This window comes from Spermophilus citellus (genome assembly GCF_964194105.1).
Source record: "Spermophilus citellus genome assembly, chromosome: 2".
Taxonomy (NCBI): domain Eukaryota; kingdom Metazoa; phylum Chordata; class Mammalia; order Rodentia; family Sciuridae; genus Spermophilus; species Spermophilus citellus.
Genome location: NC_138183.1, coordinates 211036085 through 211055866, shown reverse-complemented (window position 1 = coordinate 211055866; position 19782 = coordinate 211036085). Strand labels below are relative to the sequence as shown.

At 48.3% G+C, this 19782-nt stretch overlaps 2 protein-coding genes across 7 annotated transcripts in view; one reads left to right on the top strand and one right to left on the bottom strand.

The window, feature by feature from the left end:
- Positions 1-12595, top strand: part of SERGEF (secretion regulating guanine nucleotide exchange factor) — a 251564-nt gene extending 238969 nt beyond the window's left edge. For all 6 annotated transcript variants that reach the window (XM_081282263.1, XM_081282262.1, XM_081282264.1 and 3 more), the window contains one exon: positions 6586-12595. In XM_081282263.1, coding sequence (XP_081138389.1) covers positions 6586-6914 — 329 coding nt within the window. In that variant the 3' untranslated portion in view covers positions 6915-12595. The remainder of the gene's footprint in view (positions 1-6585) is intronic.
- The window catches only part of KCNC1 (potassium voltage-gated channel subfamily C member 1), a 41907-nt gene continuing 33903 nt past the window's right edge, over positions 11779-19782 (bottom strand). Inside the window, exons 3-4 of the mRNA XM_081282258.1 lie at positions 14852-15040; positions 11779-12845 (exon numbers count right to left, since the gene is read on the bottom strand). Of these exons, the coding sequence (XP_081138384.1) occupies positions 12781-12845; positions 14852-15040 (254 nt within the window). The 3' untranslated portion in view covers positions 11779-12780. The remainder of the gene's footprint in view (positions 12846-14851; positions 15041-19782) is intronic.

The window sequence follows — 19782 nt, the reverse complement described above, 5'->3', positions numbered from 1 at the left end:
GCCAGTATGAATGGCTTGGGTGGATTCAGGGAGCAGGTAGCAAGCCCATGGTGCTGGAAAAATGAGCTGGGAAAGGGGGGTGGGGGTGAGACTGAAAGGGACAGGCCATGGAGAACCAGATATGGGTCCTAGACAAGGTGTCATAAGCAGGGACAGGAAAGCCCCATGGGAGGATCTATCCCAGTCTTTCTTTTCACCTGATTGCTCCCAGCCAGGCCAGGGGCCTCCATACACAAGGTGGAGTAGCTGTTGCAGTCAGTGGTCCAGGCAGGAAAGGGAGGACCCAAACCCCTTCTCTCTATCTCACTGTTGCTGCCTAGACCCAGAGCTCTTCAGGAGGCCTGAAATCTGGCTCTTCACTGTTCTTTGCTCACAGCAGGGCCCTAAGGACTATCCCACTAACTGCTGCTAAAAGTGTAGGATCCCTGTGAGTTTGGGTGACTAGACACTCAGAAGTGTTCCCCAGACTTGCCCAGCTTTGTCCTCACTAGCATGTACCAGCTTGCTGAGTGCAGAGCCTTCCTGTGTTAAGGGTGCTCACCACACTCTGACTGTGGCCAAGCTTGTGTGAGCTCTGGGACCAGCAGAAGACAATGTGAACCCTGACTTTTCTCACCCCACCTCCTCTTCCCAGCGTCCACCAGAAGTGAGAGGGCCAGCCCCAGGGCTCACAGGGCTAGAAAACCACTCCTCTGCAGAGTGCCCTCTCACCAACCTCCTGTACCCTCATGGGGGCTGTTACTGTCCCTTTGCTTAGTGACAGGAAGCGCTGTTTTGGCTCAAGAGAACAATCTAACAGAAGAGGTCCTGGAGTCAGACTGCCTGGGGTCCATCTAGTTGCACTTCCTACTGCACGACCTTGCGCAGCTCCCAGATCTCTGGGAAATGGGAATCATGTCCAATTGTGCCTCATAGCCTTGTTGTGAGGGTTTGGTGAATTCATACTTACAGAGTACTTATCAGAGGGTCTGGCATACACCAAGTACTCAGAGATTTTGTCAGCATTTTCACAAGGTTTAGAACTGGTGAAAAAGCCTGAGATTTGGGAGTCCTTGATTCTAGTCCTGACTAGAAAGGCTGTGTGACCATGGATGAGTTATTTTCCCTCTTTGAGCCTAGTCATTTTATCTATAAAAAAATGGAGGTAATAACCCCTGGAGGGTTTCTGTGGGAATGGGGTAATATTTATATGAAATTAAAAGGCACCATCCCTAGGTTGCAACCCTTATCCTCAAGGTCAGAGATGGTGACTAGAAATACAGCTATTATACCCACATTCCCAGTGACAAGATGGGGGAGGGACAAACAAGAAGGGGCAAAAGGATATGCCATCTCTTCTAAGGGGAGTTCCATAAGCTATTGCAGAACACTTCAGCTTGAGCCTCATTGGTCATACTCAGCTACAAGGGAGGTTGGGAAATACAATCTTCATTGTGGTTCAGGAGACAGCCAGGGGACTCTACAACACATGTCAGGAATTTGTCCCTCCTAGGTAAGTCCCTCTAGCAAAGATGCCACCCCCTCCTTAACACTGGGCTACAGTCCCAGCACCATAAGGCCCTGAGAAAACCCAGGTTGCCAAGAAGATCCGGCAGGTGCCACAATGGCCTAACAGATTTGGATATTATGTCTAGCTTGTGCCAGGGGCTCTGTGTCAATTCTGAGGTTCCACTGCATGTAGTGTTTTGAGGCTAAGGCATGTGGTGGGTCATGACCTCCACTACTTGTCACAGGCCAGATCGAGCCCTATGAATAGAGGGCCTTCACTCCAAGAGGCTGGGGAACCCTGTGTGAACTATGGGGCTCTCTACCCACTCTGGGACCTGGAGCTAGCAAAACCAGTCTCCTTCAACCAGATGGCATTAGTGTCCTCAAGGACCTGGTGGGTATCCTCTGTAAAGCCAGGAGTCATCCTCTCACCCACCTGCTTTGAAAACTAGGTGTTCTGTACTCGAGCCAGCCAAGGTGAGGCTTGCAGCAGGCCATGCTCCTTTCTTCCATGCCTGCAGGAGCGCAGCCTGCATGGCAGTCTCTTGCCACACCAGCAGGCTTTCTATCCTCACTGTGCCCTGACATAGTGGGCTAAGTGATGTGTTTGTGTGTGGGGTGGGGGGAGCAGGGTTCAGACCTATTCTCAAATGCTAGAGGGGCTCGTGTCTTAAAGATGTCCTTCTGCATGCCTTTCTGCTCAGGAGATGACCACTCTTTGCTTTCTAAGTTTGACTGCCTAGTAATTTTCTATAGGAGGTTTGTTCAAAACGTTTGGAAACCTACACTTCCTGTCATTTACCCTGCACCTTCCCATCTGCTGGGCCCTGCCCTCTCCTTTGTGCCTTTTGCCACTGGTGTGGACTTCCTTACCTTTTTCTCCCCTCCCTGTGGTCGGCTTCCCACATGGGTGTGAACTGTCACCATTTATCAAACTCTGTGCTGGGGCATTAATTTTCATCTTGAAAACCCTGTGAGGTAGGTAGGGACCTAAGTGCCATTATCACACAGCTGTGTGGTAATATGGGACCCAGGACAGCATAGCACTGTCCATAGTAAATACTGAACTATTAGGTCCATACTGGGATCAGCAAACTACTATCAATTCTGACTTATGGTCTGTTTCTTTGTGAAGTCACCACCTAAGAATGGCTTTTAAAGGGTTGTAAAATAAATAAATAAATAAATAAATGAGAGAGAGAGAGAGAGAGAGAGAGAGAGAGAGAGAGAGAGAGAGAATAGGGATTGGGGCTCAGTGGTAGAGCACTCACCTAACACCTGCGAGGCTCTGGGTTCGATCCTTAGCACCACATAAAAATAAATAAATAAAACAAAGGCATTTTGTCCAACTATACCTAAAAAATAAATTTAAAAAAAAAAGAGAGAGAATATGTGACAGAGACATAATGTGACCTTTGAACCAAAAACATTTTCTATCTGCACTTTATGCGAGTCTGGCAAGCCCTGATATAAAATATGCAGAATTTAGCACAGATGTTGGAGACTTACTGTCTGGGCCCTAGAACCCCAGTCTTGTGTATTAAAAATAAAAATCGTCTATCAAATGTGGTGGCTCACAGAGCTGTTAGAATTCAAGCATGTAAAGAATATAACCTTGAGTACACTTTCTCTGGAAGCACTGAGAAAGGGATCTCTGGGCCTCTGACAGGCTTCTCAACCCAGTGGGCATGAATGTCCTGGCTCTGAGCCTCTGGCTACCCCAGCCCAGAGTGTGGCTTCCTTAGAGCATGTTCCCTTTGGCAGGAGGAAAGGGACCTGCCAGCTGCCCATTGTGCCTTGTCCTGCTGGGAGGTCAGCTCTGCCTTCCTCCCACCCCCATCCCTGCTGACAGTCAGCTGTGCCACTCACCAGGGCTGGGCACAAAGCCCACACCAAGTACCTCACTGGGCCCAAAGGTACCAAGGCTTCTCTACACACTCTACCCTGGCTGAAGCACTGGCCTGGTAGCAGGAAATGCAGCCTGGGGCTCATCCTCTCTGTGTGAGCTTCCTCCTGCACCTGCCAAACAGGTAGACATCTGTGTTTCCCCAGACCCAAGCTTTTGACCAGTGCCTGCCTTCCTACTAAGGAAAAGGAGCAGGAAGGGTAATCCCAGGGCCCAGCCAGCCTTCCTCTCTTGCAAGAATGGTCTGAAAAACAATTTTGAATGGAAAATTAGTTAATTGTAAAGATTTAAAAATTCAAATGATCAGACAATCAGAAACAGTATTTTCTGATCTATATAGAGATGAACTCAGTTCTCATTAGCAATGGAAGAATTGAACATAAAAGATCAATAAATTCTACTATATTGAACCATAAACAGGTATATCAAAAGACCTAAAATAATTTTAAATCAAACACAAAAAATGTTAATGTCAAATATGACAGAGGAAGAATTAATAGCCTTAAAATAAAAGTTTTTAAACAACAAAGCTCTTAAGACATAACAGCATTAAGCAAGTACTTATGTAGCATATTATGCCAGACTCTGTACCAAGTATTTTATACACACTTAGTCACTTAGTTATTTAATCCTTGTAAACAACACTATAAGAAAGATACTATCATTATCTCCATTTAACAGATGGAGAAACAGAGGCACTGAGAGCTGAGTGACCTGCCTACAGTGCACAGCCAGCTCATGAATGGTGTAGCTACGATTTGAACCCAGCTCATTGTTGGGTGTGAGCACTTAAACTCTTATCCTAACCAGAAAAAAAGATAGCACACAGTACAAAAAGAGGAAGTACAAATATCTGAGAAACATAAGAATTATTTTTCAGCTTCAATGGTAATCAAAATGCAAATTAAAATGAGATACCATTTTGTGTCTTTGAATTGGAAAGGATTTTTAAATATTATAATATTAATAAATACTGGCAATACAAGAGTGAGACAGACTCCCAGATTGCTGAAGTTGTAATTCAAGTAGCTTTTTTGAAAAGTATTCTGACAGGATCCTCAGAAAGGTCTATACCCTTTGACCAGGAATTCCCATTCTGAGAATCTAATTTGAGAAAATAATTAGAGTGACAAAGATTCATGCATAAAGATGTTTATAGCAATTCTATACAAAATAATGAAAAATTAGAAGCAACCTAAGTATCTGATAATAGGAGATAAGTAAATTGTTTAATCTTCATAATGGGCAATTAGGCAGCCATTATAAATAAATCTGTATAACAAAAGCACCATAAACAAAGTGAAGAGACATACTGTAGTACTTGCAGTGCACATAACAACAGAAGGAGGATTTATATAAACAAAAGAAAGAATCAATAAGAAAAAGGCAAACAACCAAAGAACAAAACAAGCAAAGGATGTAAATAGGTAATCTGTAGAAGGCATGGCAAAGAAACATGAAACAGTGCTCCATCTCACTAGCAGGAAATGCACGCCAATCAGATATACTTATCAGAATAGCAAGAGTCTAAAGGCAAAGATACAAAGAAACAAATTCATATTTATTGCTGATGGGAGTACAAATGACTTTGAAGAGCTATTTGACCATCTTAAATTTAAAACATATGAGTCTCTGTGACTCATGGACGGTTCTAGGGATCACCTGGCACAAATGTCAATTTCTACCAATAGACATGTTAAAAATTTTTCATTGAAGTATTGTTGTTCAAAGTTCATTGAATTACTGTTTATAATAGCAAGCATGTTAGTATTATTGTCATGTAACATTTTTATATGATATATTACAAAGTAGCAACAGTGATCATTATTAAAGAACTATCATTTCGAGGGAAGTGAATTTTTAGAATAGGATTTTACATGAGCTACTATGCATGGTTAAACTGAATGAGCTAGATCTGTTCCTATCAGCTCAGATAAATTTCTAAAACAACGCTGAGGATAAAGAGCAAGTCACACAAAAGATACATATTTGGATACTATTTTTGGAGATCTTTAAGACAAAATATTACATAGTAGTTAAGGACACATGTATTGAAAAATGTACAAGAGTACAAATAATGTACACCACCTTCAAAACAGTGGTTACTTCTGTGAAGGAGAGCTGGGTGGAGGGGCAAAAATGGGAAGTGGGACTTAAACTTTATTTTCTTTAAGGGAAGGATTGAAACAGATATGGCAAAATGTTAACCCATGTTCTAAGTTTAGGATATATACTTTTCTGCATACTAAATCATTTCAAAATTTCAAGCAAATTAGTTTTTAATTTACTTTTTTAATAATGTACAAGTCCATGGAGAAATGTTTATGGTATAATGTTAAGGGATACAAGCAGTATAAAAAATATACACAAATATTTAAAAATTTCACAAATTAAAGGTTTAAAAGAGAGATACCAGATATTCATGGTGAGGGATGAGATTCTGCAGTCCTCTTCCATTTCTCGTTTTTCATTCCATGAAGATGTTTTATTTTTATATCCAGGAGAAAAAGTTAAAACAACCATAGAAAAGTTAAAATAACCACCTGAAGGTGCTTAGCTCCTAGGAGAGGGATCTGATAGGATGGAGCATCCTGGATCATCAAGTGACCTGGACTGTTGCTGGTGTGGCCACTTTGTGGTTGTGCAAGTCTGAGTTTGTTCATGGCCCTACCCAACAAACCCTTCCTGAGCACCAGGCACCATGCTAGTGACCCAACAGTGAGCAAAACACACGCTCTTTGCCTCACCACAGAATGTGGAGCTGGTGAGGAAGGGACAGTAAACACATCACCCCATGGATATGCACAAGTGTGGCATGTGCATCTTTAGAGCACAGGGTCCTCGTGAGGAAAAAGGACAAAGACAGTAGCAAAAATCCAATATGGAACAGGTAGATGGTGAACCTAGCATTTGAATGACATTTAGATTGGAGTCAAAAGAATGAGGAAGTTTGGAACCTTCAAAAGTGAGGACATTGAACGATAGGAAGGCCTTACAGGGAATAAGAGCAGATCTGGGGCACAGAGGGGAGCAGTGGTGAGGCAGGGGCAGTGAGCATGCCATCAAGGGTCATTGAGCCTTGGCTTTTACATGTGTGAACTGGGGTTTATGATGACGCTTTCGCCTTTGGGTGAGTGTTCAGCCCTGTTATACAAACCCACTTCCACAGCAGTCTTATCTCTTCTTCACAGGTGGGGTGTGTCACTCCTGGGGCTGGAACGAGCATGGCATGTGTGGGGATGGCACCGAAGCCAACGTCTGGGCCCCGAAGCCTGTGCAGCTTCTGCAGTCAGCATCAGGACTCCTTGTGGGATGTGGCGCTGGCCACTCCCTGGCCCTCTGTCAGCTGCCAGCATATCTTGTACTGGGCCAAGATCCCAGGGTCACCTGCTCTCCCCTGGATGCCACGGAGGACACCAAATCTCAGGAAGGCATGGACAAAAGGAGAAACTGGAATGAAAGACAATCAGAAACTTCAGCCCAAAGCCATTCTGACAATCCCAGGAGTGAAGGGCTGTGATAGACAACCTAATAAAGTGGCTTTTTTTCTCCAAAAGTTTTTCTGGAGACTGACTTTGTTGGGTTATGGGATTGACCTGAGAAGGACTTGGAGGCACAGCTGATTGAGCTGACCACAAACCAGAACAGCAGAGGCTGTTTTCCCGGTATCTAGGCTTTTAAGGAGAACACATCCCTTTTATTCAGTGAAGGATGGGTCCCCACAAAAGGACATGAAAATCTAAAATTCCAGCAGAAGGTTCCAGCCTCTCCCTGCCTAGTAGAGCCAGAAAACCCCACACTAGTGCCATGACTGTTTTGGTCCAGCAGTGTTTGATTCAGCTAGACAGAGGGTTCCTTGGTCATGCAGAAGCAGCCACAAACCCCATGCTGGGGTTTCACTCTAAGGGACAGAGCTTGCAGTTTGTCCATTCAAGAATACTGAGGTGTTTCACCTGGACACTTTGAAAGGAAGGTGCTTTCATCTTGCTAGCTAGGGCCAAGGGAGAGAGGGCTGGGGTATGGGGTCATGGAATGAGTAAGTAGATAAAAGGACATGACTCTTGGAAAGACCCAGAAGAGGAGGTCCCTGGGAAAACTAATCTCAAACCAATGAAATCCTCAGAAGTTTCATCATCATCTAAGCCAGGCAGGACTCTGGAGCCAACCTGGGTGATTGTAATGGCTAACGTGGATAGTTTCAGACCTGGGGTCTGTGATGACTAAGGTCCAGTGACTTTAAGAAGTTAAGAATCCTAAGACATCAAAGCTGGAGGACCCTTAATCACCATCTAGTCTAATGAACCTTCAAATTGCATTCTTAAGAGCCCCATTGAGTCTTCTGAGAATTCAGTGGCTCCTTTATGGACTACAAGTAAAGGAGGCCAAGTAGACAAAGGACTGGATTACCCACCTCCACTTTTTTCAAAGAAGCTTTAGTTCTACCTATATATAATGTATTTAGCATCACATAAGATTTCTTTAGATGATGGGGTCCTTGAGAAAGTTTAAAAACTATTCATCTTATCCAACATTTTCATTGTTGTAGGAAAATGGAGGCCTACAGAGGGGTCAGGACCATCTCAAGGCCATACACTTCACTCCTGATCCAGGGTCCTTACTGGGAAGTGACCTCATCCAAGGTCTTGAGCCAGACAAGAGTGGGGCAGAGAGCAGCCTTGGGGCCAGAAGTGAGTTCAACTCCTGAGAGTATAGAGGAGGACAATCCTGAGCTCCTACAGGTCTGAACCTGGAGCACCAATAGGCTGACCTTAAGCACCAATTCATGGGGTCCTACTCCCAGTCCTGCATCCTAGAAACATGGCAAAGTCCTTATCTTCATCTCCCACAGCCAACAGAGGTCAATATACCCTGTCTACACACTGAATTGGATTTGCCAAGGTGACCGAGTTCACAGAAATGGAAAATTGAATGGTCCAGAGATGAAACTGCAACAAGCCAAGGTTACTGACAACTGCTCCCGGCCTGTAGGCTGAATGGTCTGCATCAAACAGGCTGAAAATCAATCACACCTGGAATAGTACTGAGGCCCGTATTTGCTAGTCAGAGTTTCCATTAGCAAGGAATAATTTAAGCTCTCTCATATGGTTACAGTGCAGGGCTCCCTCCTACTTTTTGAGTACCTGCTGGAAGAAACCAAAATCTGAAGTCATCTGTTGCTGAATCCTAATGTGTCTACCAAATCCTCCTTATGAACATCAAAAAGAAGTGCCTCAGGCTCCTTCTTAGGCTGAAACAGGATCAGGTGGTATATCAGCCTTAAGCCTGTTGATCTAGAACCTCAGACTCTTAGAACTGAGACAAATCCTTCTTGAAGCAGGCAGGGCACCAGATAGTCCATAAGCAGAATGATTGGCTTTTGGCACCAAAAGACACCATAGGCCACCCAGTCACTTTAGAGTCTTCCTTTTACCCCTCCTAACAGCAGCATCAACAGAAAGGCTCTCTCCAAATCACTTCACTTATTGGTTTTGATGAGTCTGAAGGTTCTTGTTACACAATGAGTAAGGAAGTGTCAACAAGTGTCTCCTAGATTTTTTTCTGGACCCTCTAATTTCTATTGGTCATTCTCAGACTTTGTAAATGTCTACTCCCCCATTTCTGTTAGACCATGAGCTCTTTGAAAACAGAGGACCAGGTCTTAGTCAATTCTAAAGCACCTTCACTAAGTGTTGGTCCTAGTACAGAAGTGCCCAATAAATGCCCAATAAATGAACGAACTCATTAGTGTACCGTTAAGGTCACCCTGAGGTTGGGGGAGGGGGTGTAAATGAGTGGCCTTTGCAATACCTTCATCCTTACCCATCTTCTGTTTTATCCCACTAATAAATGAACTATGCTGTGGAATCATAGCCATTTGACAGTCAATTAAGGTTAATATATATCACCTGGTTAACTAATGAGCTAGCTTGAGAAAATGCCCATTCATTTTTAAAATTACTTTTTTTCTGATCAACTAAGTAAATTAGTTCAAGAGCTGAACAAGCCCCCGCCCCACCCATTGTGTGCTCACAGGTCTTTGGCCTGACCCCTGGGGTGATTGTTGAAGGTCCAGCATGTACTGGATATTGGTGGGATGTGTCCATCCCTATCTACCACACTCACTCTTCCTTCCTGATCACAGGCACCCCATCTTCCCTTGAACCCCCCCCCACCCTTGGCCCTGGTTGGTTGTGAGAGCCATCAGACCAACCTTAGATGAAATGGTGCTTGTGAATCCAGGCCTGTTGCTCAGAATAAAGCCCTCCCACCACTCCAAGCCCTTCTGCACTTCTGAGTGAAATGACTTAGTGATGGATGGAAGTTGAGAGTTAGCATTCAAAGTTAGTGGGGACGTGGTGGGGATGTTACAAAGAGAGGGTTCCAAGCCCTCAGGCACATATGGGTAACTGCTATAAATTCAGACTTTCAGAGTGACTGGAGCACACAAAGGGAGGTGGGCATGAGGAGCAGAGATTGGGGAGGCTGGTAGCCTCTATAAAAACTAATCAAGGGAGCTTAAACTTCATTGTTAGGGCAGTGAGATGTTTAAGAAAGAGTAAAGTTGTCCCTCTGTGTGTGGGAGAAAAGGCAGGATGTGAAGTGACCCCTGCTTGTCATACCCATGGTGCTCCATGAAGAAGGTCAGGAAGCCAAGTCCTGAGGGCCTGAGATTTAGGACCAGCAACTCTAGTGTTCCTATCAGTTGCACCTCTCAGGGTCATCCCCAGGAAGCCTCTATTATCTTGAGTCAGATTAACCTAAGCTCTGGGGTCAGATAACTTGTGTTAAAATCTTGACTTCATCATTCATTGGCCATATGGCTTGGGCCAGTTACTTTATTTCTTTGTACCTTTTTCTCTTGTCTCTAAAATGGGACTATTTTGAGCTATCATTAGACAACATTTCTAAGATGTCCCCCCACCATGTAGATATGCAGTGTATATTAATCTCCTTTCTCCAGGAGCTACTGTGTCCCTGGAAACCCATATTCCCAATGGCTTGGTGTTCACCAGAGGCTCTTCTTTGATGGCAGATCCTTGGGGAGCATAAACATTTTCTTGTCATGGCCCCTTAGCCACCTAACCCCCGGGCAGAGGCTCCACCCTCCCCATACACTCTGTTCTTAGACTTCACAGGGCATCAGGAAGTTTAGAAAATACTTTGAGGAGATAAGAAACTGTTAGATGAAAATTGAGCACCCTCCTCTGCCTCCCACCCACTCTTCAGATCATTGATTCAGGTCATGCTGGGAGGTGTCCAAGGAACTGAAATCGGGAATACTGACACTCACTTATTAGGAGCCCTGGAAAGATCACTTTCCTCTCTGGGCCTCATTTCCTTCTCTCAAAAAATGCTCAGAGGTTGACTGCCCTGACCTTCAGGAGCTTTCCACCCGCATTCATCAAGTCTCTAATGAATAGGAAAAAGTGTTGGATCTGCCACTCTGCCCCACACCGAAATCAAGTGAACAACCGAAGCAAATCAAGATCCCTGGGAGGTGACTGCACTCCTTCCAAGATGCCCTCAGATTGGGAGAAAGGGTATTCAATGAAGTGGGTCACCTGACCAGGCCCTGCAAGGATACATTTAGCTAGGGCACCCAGACGTGACAGTCAGATCTCTGTCTCTGGCTTCATCAGATACAACAATGGCCCTAAGAGGGAGGTGACCAAGGTCTGCATGGATTGCGGGAGCAGGATGTGCACTGACATGGCCAGATTCAAGGATGCATCAACATAGCATGATTCAGGGAGAAATCTCCATGACAGGTAACTCCCTAGAGGATGTGCTGGTTTTTTGTCAGATCTTCATACACTCTGTGCCTCTGGGAACTGTCCCTTGCCCCAAAAGGATGTGTAGTGCAAGGGGCCACCCTGCCCAGTCCCCCCGCATGGGGCAACTTCCTCCTAGGGCTTAGCTTTCCCCCAGCGAGCAGACCACAGCACTTCAAGGTGGGTCCTTGAGATTGGCATAGTCAGGGCCCAGGCTTATCCCAGCCCAGCCATGGAAGAGAATCGCGACACTGCCTGAAGGCAATAAAAACCCGAATCCATGCTTCATCTCAGAAGTCAGCTTTTTATTTCCGGGTCCAGGGCCCGGGGAGGGGAGTTTGTTGAGCTAAAGCATCGTTGCTCTCTTTCCAGGAAATGTTGTGAGCTGCAGTGAAAGCTCGAGATGTTGCATTTTTTTTTTCAACTCAAGCATGTGTTTTTCAAAAATATCATCCTTCTCCCCCCACCCCACTAATTTTAGAATCAGACCAAAGCCAAGCTACTGTCCTCTGTTTCTGTTGGGAAAATACTATATTTATTCGAGATGCAGAAGCGTGTCTCTGCAAACCTCCAATTGCTTCAGGAAAACAAATCTGCTTTAGACTATACAGAAACCATGATACAAAATTTATTTCATGCTCGAATCGCTTTGCATAACATTGGGCATGCAGTTTTTTACTCTGAAGTACTAAATTGCATACATCGCCAGGTTGTGCCTTGGTAAAGGTGGAGGAGGTTGCCCCTCCTGTGGTCCTGAACTTTTGGTGCTCTACATCCTGGTTTTAAAATAACACTTGGAAAATCCATACGGTGCTGATTATTTACTATGAACAATTTATTATGAAAGTTGGTCACACTGGATCTACACACCGATATGACGAGAGATTCAACCTAGACTAGCCGCTGCCAGGGGTCTTGGGGAGACGTCCGCTGGGTCACAAGCATGCCAAACAGAGAGGGAAGAAGGCGGCAGTGCGAGTTTCCACAATTCTATTTGGAGCAAAGTTCTCAGTTTCCGTGTGAGAGATGAACTATGAAGGTGAGGTCAATATGACCAATGACTGACCGACTGCCCTTTTTGGAACCTTTACTCTCGATCTTGTGTACAAAAGGGGAAGCAATTTGTTCCCCATCTCTATCCTTCCTCCCCGGTCCCCCACTCCCAGAAATGTACAGGTTTCTACTGAACGCTGTTACAATTTGGCTCCAACAATGTGTGTAAAAGTAAAGAGCTCTGAAAGAAAGTATAGGACTTTTTCTTTTTCTTCTTGTTATTGTTGTTGAGGGTAATCATACAGTTGCAGGGAGGTTGGTGGGTTTGGTTTGCTGGGTTTTCTGTTTAACTTCATGCAAGTCATGCTAAGGAACCCCTCCACCCTCCCTCCCCAAATAAAATAAAATTTAAAAAAATGAAAAGAAGGAAAAGAAATCCTCTACGGTCAGTTACCATTTGGCCGTAGGAAAAGCTACGTCCGTCCTAGCACAATGCCTGGGCCACTCGGACTCGTCCGGCAAACCTGCATGGCGTGAATTTACTCTGTCCGAGGGTGAGGAGGGGCTGCAGGTCCACCCAGATGCTTAATAGCCACCAGTGTCCTCGGCCAAGCCGCCTGGTCAAGTCACTCTCACAGCCTCTGTCGGCATATACTTAGCAATGACAGGGCTTTCTTTGCAAAGATCTGTATGTAAAGAATACAATTAACACTTGAGCTTCTCTTCTCGGCTTTCCCATCCCGCTTGGTACTTAGTTTTTAAGGAAGGAGGAGGAAAGACAGAACAGCCGCATGCAGAGGCAGGCAGGTTCTTCTCCAGCTGGCTGGTTTCCCATGCAGCGAGCCAGCCTAGCAGCCTCTTTCTCTCCCTCCTGAGGAAACCGGTGGAGTCCCTATTTCTTCTCCTACTCTGAGTCCAAACACCTGGACTCAGAAAACATCTGCAGGGCTTATGGCTCTGAATCAGCCTGAGAAAAGCAAGTCCTTGGTGGCTGTCATGATTCCATGAGAGCTGGGGCTGGTGAACAGGGCTAGGGCACAAAGACTCTGGCTCCTAAGGCCATGTGGGCTTGGGAGACGGTAACACCTGTGGACAGTGGTTGCTGTTGGGCTCCCCAGTTGCTCCAGGGAGATGGGGCTGCTTCTGTCCCACATTCCCAGGGCTTCTGGAAAGATAGCAGGAGACTCCCTTGTCTGCTCTTTTAGGTCACATCAACAGAGCCAACTTTCAAGATGAAGGAGACAGGCAGCCCAGGAGAACTTACTGGAAATGGTCTCCCTGTTTCCCCCATTACTCTCCAGGGTGGCCCCCGCTCCTAAACATTCTAGAGACTCCACCTGGTAAAAAGCCAGTTGCAAAGGGGAGCAGCAGACCCATCCATGGACAGTGCCAAGAATGGGGCCTCCCCAAGGATGGCAGCCCTCCACCATGCAGCACCATGCGGGGAGTGGTACACCGCACTGAGGTCCGAGGGACCTCAGGCAGGGCAAAGAAGCAGGGACCAGCCTAGATCAGGTGGCACAACTAAGCACTAGTGACCCAAAGGACTTTCCCTCATCTCACTGGACACTGCCTCTCCTCTTCTAGGTCTGCCTTTGATTTCAAAATCTGTTTTCTTCTCGAATCTGGTTTCAAATACTGAAGCAGTTGACAATGACCACAAGCTACACCAACTATTACCCTCAAAAATCTGACTACTTGACTGACCCTTCATTGGCATGCACCCTTGTGAGCATGTGAGGCACTCCAAGACATGCAGAGCTGCCTAGCCAGCCTGCTGCACAGAGAAAGGCCTGCCCTGCCTTCCAGCCCAGCCGTGCCTGGAGCCTTGCCCTAGAGTGCTCTGCAGCCCAACCTGTCCTCTCCCCAGCCCATGCTCAAGCTCTAACAGAAGCCTGTCTCCATCATGTCAGCCTGAAGTTCTGACTGTGCAGAGAACTTGAGCAAAGGCTACCACTGGTCTCAGTCTTTGCCAACCACAAGGGGGCGCTGAGCACACCAGCAGTGGCCAACGGGCACTGGCGATGGAAGGGGCTGTACAGAGTCCTGCTTACCCACCTCCTCCTGGCAAGTTTTCTATCTGCTACTAGTAATACTCTATCTGCCACTGGCATACACCTTACCTCTGCAAGGACAATGGCCTTATCCCCAAGCCCTGAAGCCACCTCTCTCTTTATGCCTTCCCTCCTTCTGACTTGTGGATTCTTATTAAAGGATGCCTCTTCCATAACATGGATCTTGGGTAGATAAGTTTACAGGGTCCTGGCTATGCCAGGCCCCTCTCACCATCTTCCTCAATCAAGGGAGAAGAGAGATCACTTTGCCTGTGGACCTGACCTGCCCCTGTCAAACCAACCTAGTGAAGCCAAGGCTGCTCCTGCATCCCTGGGTGCACCCTGCCTTCAGGTGCACCCACAGTCAGCCAGCCTGTGCCAATCCCCTTTCTACTACTTAGCTCAGTACTGACCCACAGCTGCCTGGGCCTCAGGTTTTCTCTGCCAGCCTGACATCTCACTTGGGAGAAAGGGACTCTGACCTCCAGGGGCCAACCCTGGGGGACTCCCTCCATCCTTGCCCCCCTTACTGTGCCTGCCTGCCCCTCAGCGTCCCTTGCCCGCCGCCCTGCCCACCCACCTGCAGGAGCGCGAGGCGGGCCCGGCGGATGCATAGTGCTCCAGCTTCCTCTACATACCCTTTCTCATTCCTCCACCAGGTGGGCACGCGTACTCCCCGGTTGATAAGAGGAAGCAGGGTCCGTATCTCTCGCGGGTGCCCGAGCGCGTAAAGGGCAGGCCCTCATCGGGAGTGAGGGCCTGGTCTATGTGGGGGCAGTCTTCGTTCGCCAGCGCGGCCTTCGCCACCTCCCCATTCAGTTTGGAATCTTCAAACATATAAGCAGAAGCTATTGAGACACTTAAAACTGTTTAGTGAGGGGGGGGGGACAGGCCAGAGGAGGGGCATTTGACAAAGGGAAGCCCATCCCTAAGGATGGAAAAGTGGGCAGGTCATGGAGTAGGGTGCAAGGTTTGGGGAGGCCTCAGCTCCTTCAGGCAGCCCACAGGCTGCCCACCGTGCTGGGAAGGGAGAGGGGGCTCCTGGGTTTGCTCAAAGTTTGCAAAAAGATGAATTGGTGATGGGCCCCGCATGCAGTGCTGGGGGCCAGGCCCAGGGCCCAAGGCAGGGCCAATGAGACAGCATGGTGTGGATGTGGTCATGGGGAGAGGGCCAGACACAGAGCTCAGGGAGAAGACAGACACACACGCAGAAATGCTCCAATCCAAAGAGGCAGACTTCCAGACCCCCTTCTGCCACTGACCAGAGCCCAACTACCTTCCATTGACACTCAGCCAACCAGTCAGACTTCTCCCCATCCAGATCCCACCTGATTTTCTCCACTCCACCTCTGTTTGGATTCCATCTGATCACTTGGTTCATTCTGTTCTCCCATACACACACACTCTGATTTCTCCGCCACCCACCCCCCACAACTCCATATGGACTCTATTTGGTTGCTCTGATGTCCCATCCTCTGTACAGACTAGGCCTGCTCATACCTGTTACTCTGTCCCCACAAGGACCTAATCTGATCACTCTGTCCCCTGTACAGACTAGGCCTGGGTACATCTTCTATTCTGTCCCCATAAGGACCCAATATGGTCATTCTGACTCCGCATCCCCTGTGCAGACTAGGCTTGGTCACACATTTTACTCTGCCCTGCACTCAGATCCGATTTGACCACTCCATCTGCTTGGTCCCCATGCAGACCCACACTGACCACTCAGTCCACTCTGCTCCCCACACACACCAAGCCAGCATCATTGCCCACAGGCTCTGGCAGGCCTGGTCAGCTCGCACAGGCACAACAGGGATGTATGCATGAGGCTTGATGGTGGGACATGGATGTGGGAGGGGCTCCCATTCCTGTCTCCTCTGTCAGTGTCCCCGGCAAAGCAGAGCAAATGGATGTGTTGAAGACAACAGTGGCTGATGGACTTGGGTGGAGAAAATTCAAGTCTTGGCCTCTGTGGTCACCTGAGAAGGAAGCTGGGAGGAGGTCAGGGAGCACATTTGCTGGGGGCAATGTGTGGCCAGAGCAAGGAACCCTGTCTCTCCCAATTCTAGGAGCAGAGTGGTGGCAGCTTGGGTTGGCCAAGGTGGCCTTTGCCCTTGCCCCATCACTTTTAGGGACTAAGCCTGTCCCATGCTGTCAGCCCTCAAAGCAGAAACTTTCTGGCCAGGGTGCAGCCAACTTAAACACTTCATCTAGGGTGGAAGCCCTTTTGTGGAAGGAAACCAACATGAACAACCATGTTAGGGGAGATTCTCTAGAAGATTAAAGAGGGGGAAAGCCGGAGACAATTTCCACCCAAGTTGACACTTTCCCATGATCCTGTTCACATCATGTAACTACACGCAGAGTGATCCTTTCCCGCGTGCACACACTTGGCGTACACGTGGGTGGGATCATCACCCGTGTACACATCATGTCACTACAAAGAGGCAGTCAGTCAAAAGAGAAATGGACCAATCAGGTTTATTCATTAAAGCAAATCCAAAAAAAAAAACCCATCATAATTTTGGAACTTAAAAAAGTCTCTCATACAAGATGGCAAAGCATTTCACGTACAGTGCGTTTCTTGACAAATCCCAGGGGCTTTACTCCCCAATTTACTCTGAACCAGAAAGGCCAGTTACCAAGGAAACTCTGACACCATGTGACTGGGGCTGGGGGCTGCCTAGCTCCCTGGGGCGTGTCTGCAGGCACACACGTGTGCTCACAGACACGCTAGAGGGCCTGCACTCTGGTTGGCCCTTGTCTCCCTCCCCAGGGATCTCAGGGCAGAGGAGGGTGCTGGGCAGAAGGGAAGGAAACAGTATGAAGTGGAAGTAAATGAGGCTGTGGCAGTTGGGACCATAGTACCCTGCATGAGTTTCCCTTCAGGGGAAGGCCAGTAGGCTCTCCCAGGCAGCGGCTCCCTCTAGGAGGGGCCTGAGAGCTTGTTCTCTTTCTTGGCCATGATCTATCAATGGAAGTGACCACGGCCTGCAGTTCTTGTCCAGAAGAGCTGCCCCTCTCTGCCTCTACCTCCACTAAGATGGTGCAGTCAGAGACTTTCCTCTAGCTCTGCCCACAAGTCCCCGTGCCCCAAGGACTCCCACAACTTTAAAGGGCCCAAGTTGGGGCTCATTTTCCCTGAAGGGGCAGGGGCAAGGAGCAACCACCAGGGGTCCTTGGGGGGATTCCCAGGACACTCTTGAGCCTGCTTTTTCTTTCAGCCTTGATCTTTGAGGAGGAAACTAGTAGGACTGAGTGGCTGCTGGTTTGTCTGCAGTTCAGGATACTCTCAGAAACTGGGGCATCCTCCTTCTCCAACTCCAGTAGGGTGACAGGAAAGACCCAACTGTCTAAATCTGGGGAACCAGTGAAAAGGACCACAGATTCAAACTCAACCAAGATTCCCCACCCGCTGCCCCAGTCCATCTTTGGATGAGATGGCAGCTAGAAGCCTCAGTTCCCACCAGCTTTCCAGAGGGCTGGGGGCCCTGCCTCCTCTGGCTCAGGGCCCCCGGGCCCCTACTAGACCCACAGGCTGCAATGATGAAATGACAACATGGGCAGCGTCTCAGAGATGGTTTCCAGGCTTTGAAATGGGCTGAGATGAGCGTCCGCAAGAGGGTCATTTTTTTTTTAAACTTTGGAGCAAGGAGAACTGTGTGGTGGGGCCCTCAGCCAGCAAGCTGCCTTTACTGCCCATCTCCAGGCACCACGACGTACTTACTGTTCAACACCAGCATGGGCGCCCGCGGCACACGCAGGGCTGGGGTGGGGTGGGGGTTTCTGGGCATTTCCCTGGGTATGCCCCAAGGGATCTGCCCAGCTAGGGATTCAGGGGAAAACATCCCGGGCTAAATGGGGACAGTCTGTGAGAAAGACATTCACGAAAACCAGCACAAGTCATGCAACAAAACGAGGAGAGAGAGAGAGAGAGAGAGAGAGAAAGAGAAGAGAGGGAGACATGATTAGTGGAGAGAGAGAAAGACAGAATGTGAACAACATGGAAAAGAACACCCATGCCTGGCCTTTCGAGTCAGCGCACTTCTCCACTGCTTCCCCCTTAGCCCACCTGGGGACAACAAGGACCCTATTCAGGGTCCACACTGCCAACTCTGCTGCTGGGCCCACACAGACTTTTCAGCCCCACATCCTGCCTGGTCAACTCTGCCCCCAATCCCATCACCCTCCCTGCCCCGAGGCTAGCACCACTTCCTGGGCAGCCACTGCAGCCCACCAGGAGACAGGTGGAGGGATCAGAGATAGGGGACTTTGTACTCTGCTCTCAGGGGAGGAACCCCTCACTCAAAAATGACCCAGAGGCCTCAGTGGTCCCAGTAAGCTGAGGTAGGGGCTTCTCTAGGACCTCACTGCTGCCCTGCATACATACCACCATCCCTCTTTCCTCGCCATTCCTGTTCACCTATGATGAGACCCTGCATTCCTGAACGCGGCACCACAAAGGATCAACCCACATCACAGCAGCAGAGATGGACAAGACACATGTGAATGAACATGGCAGAACAAAGGGAGTACTCTAAGCTGCCCAGAACAGGTGGTCTGGGCCCCGGCTGCCCCTTTTACTGAAAGAGGCGGCTTCTTCTGGGTCACCAGTGACCCAGGCTGGGCCTGTCTAGCCTCCCCCTATGAGGACCCACAGTCAAGTTGACAACCAGGTCCTTGACAATCCCCCAGGACAAGACTCCCAACACTGAGGCCATCAGCCATGGCTCAGAGGAGGCGGTCAGAACAAACCTGGGACAGACACACAGACTGAAGTTTCAGGAGTGGCCAAGAGGTGGAGGTGAAAGGAAGGTGCAACTGCCCAGCCAGGAGGACTTGCTTCAGTCCTGGGCCCAGCCTGGGCAGGAAGGTGAGAGTGGGATGCCCTCAGGGCCCACATATTGCACTTGGTCCCACAGGTCTCAGAAGTGAAACTGGAGAACCCTGGGTTTTATGGAACTATTTACTTGCCCTTGGAAAGGCCTGGATGGAGTTTGTTGCATTTCACCTGCCCAAATCCCTGGAGGGTCTGGTCTCTACCCACCACCACCACTACCTCCCTTGCCTCTGGCTTCTCCCTCACTCTCTCACAAACTCACCCCTAGCCCGTACCCATCTGGGCACACAGTTCCAAGCAGAAACAGAGGAAAATGGGAAGGGAGGCCAGGACACAGAGATGAGGCAGGACACTCCCCTAGGAGCCATATCCTACTGGTGGCACATAATCCAGGTCTCACATGCCTGGAGGGAGGTGTGTTCTGATGAGGGATGAGGCTCAGAGTGGAAACGGGGTCTCAGAGCCTGGTTGGGGGGGGGGGGTCTGAACATTAGGACAGCACCAACACCACCAGGTGCTTGGGAAGGAGATGGGAACACAGCAAGAGGGATGAGGTGGAGGGGGAAGGCAGGAGGGTCTAGGCATCTAGGTTCCAGAGGGCACCCAAACATCTCCTTAGCTATAGAACTATCCAAACCCCAGACTCTTGGGGTCTCAAACCTGAAGCCAGAGCGAAGTGTCTCCCAGGGGCAGGGCTGCCAAGGCTGGGGAAGGACTGTGGAACTCAGG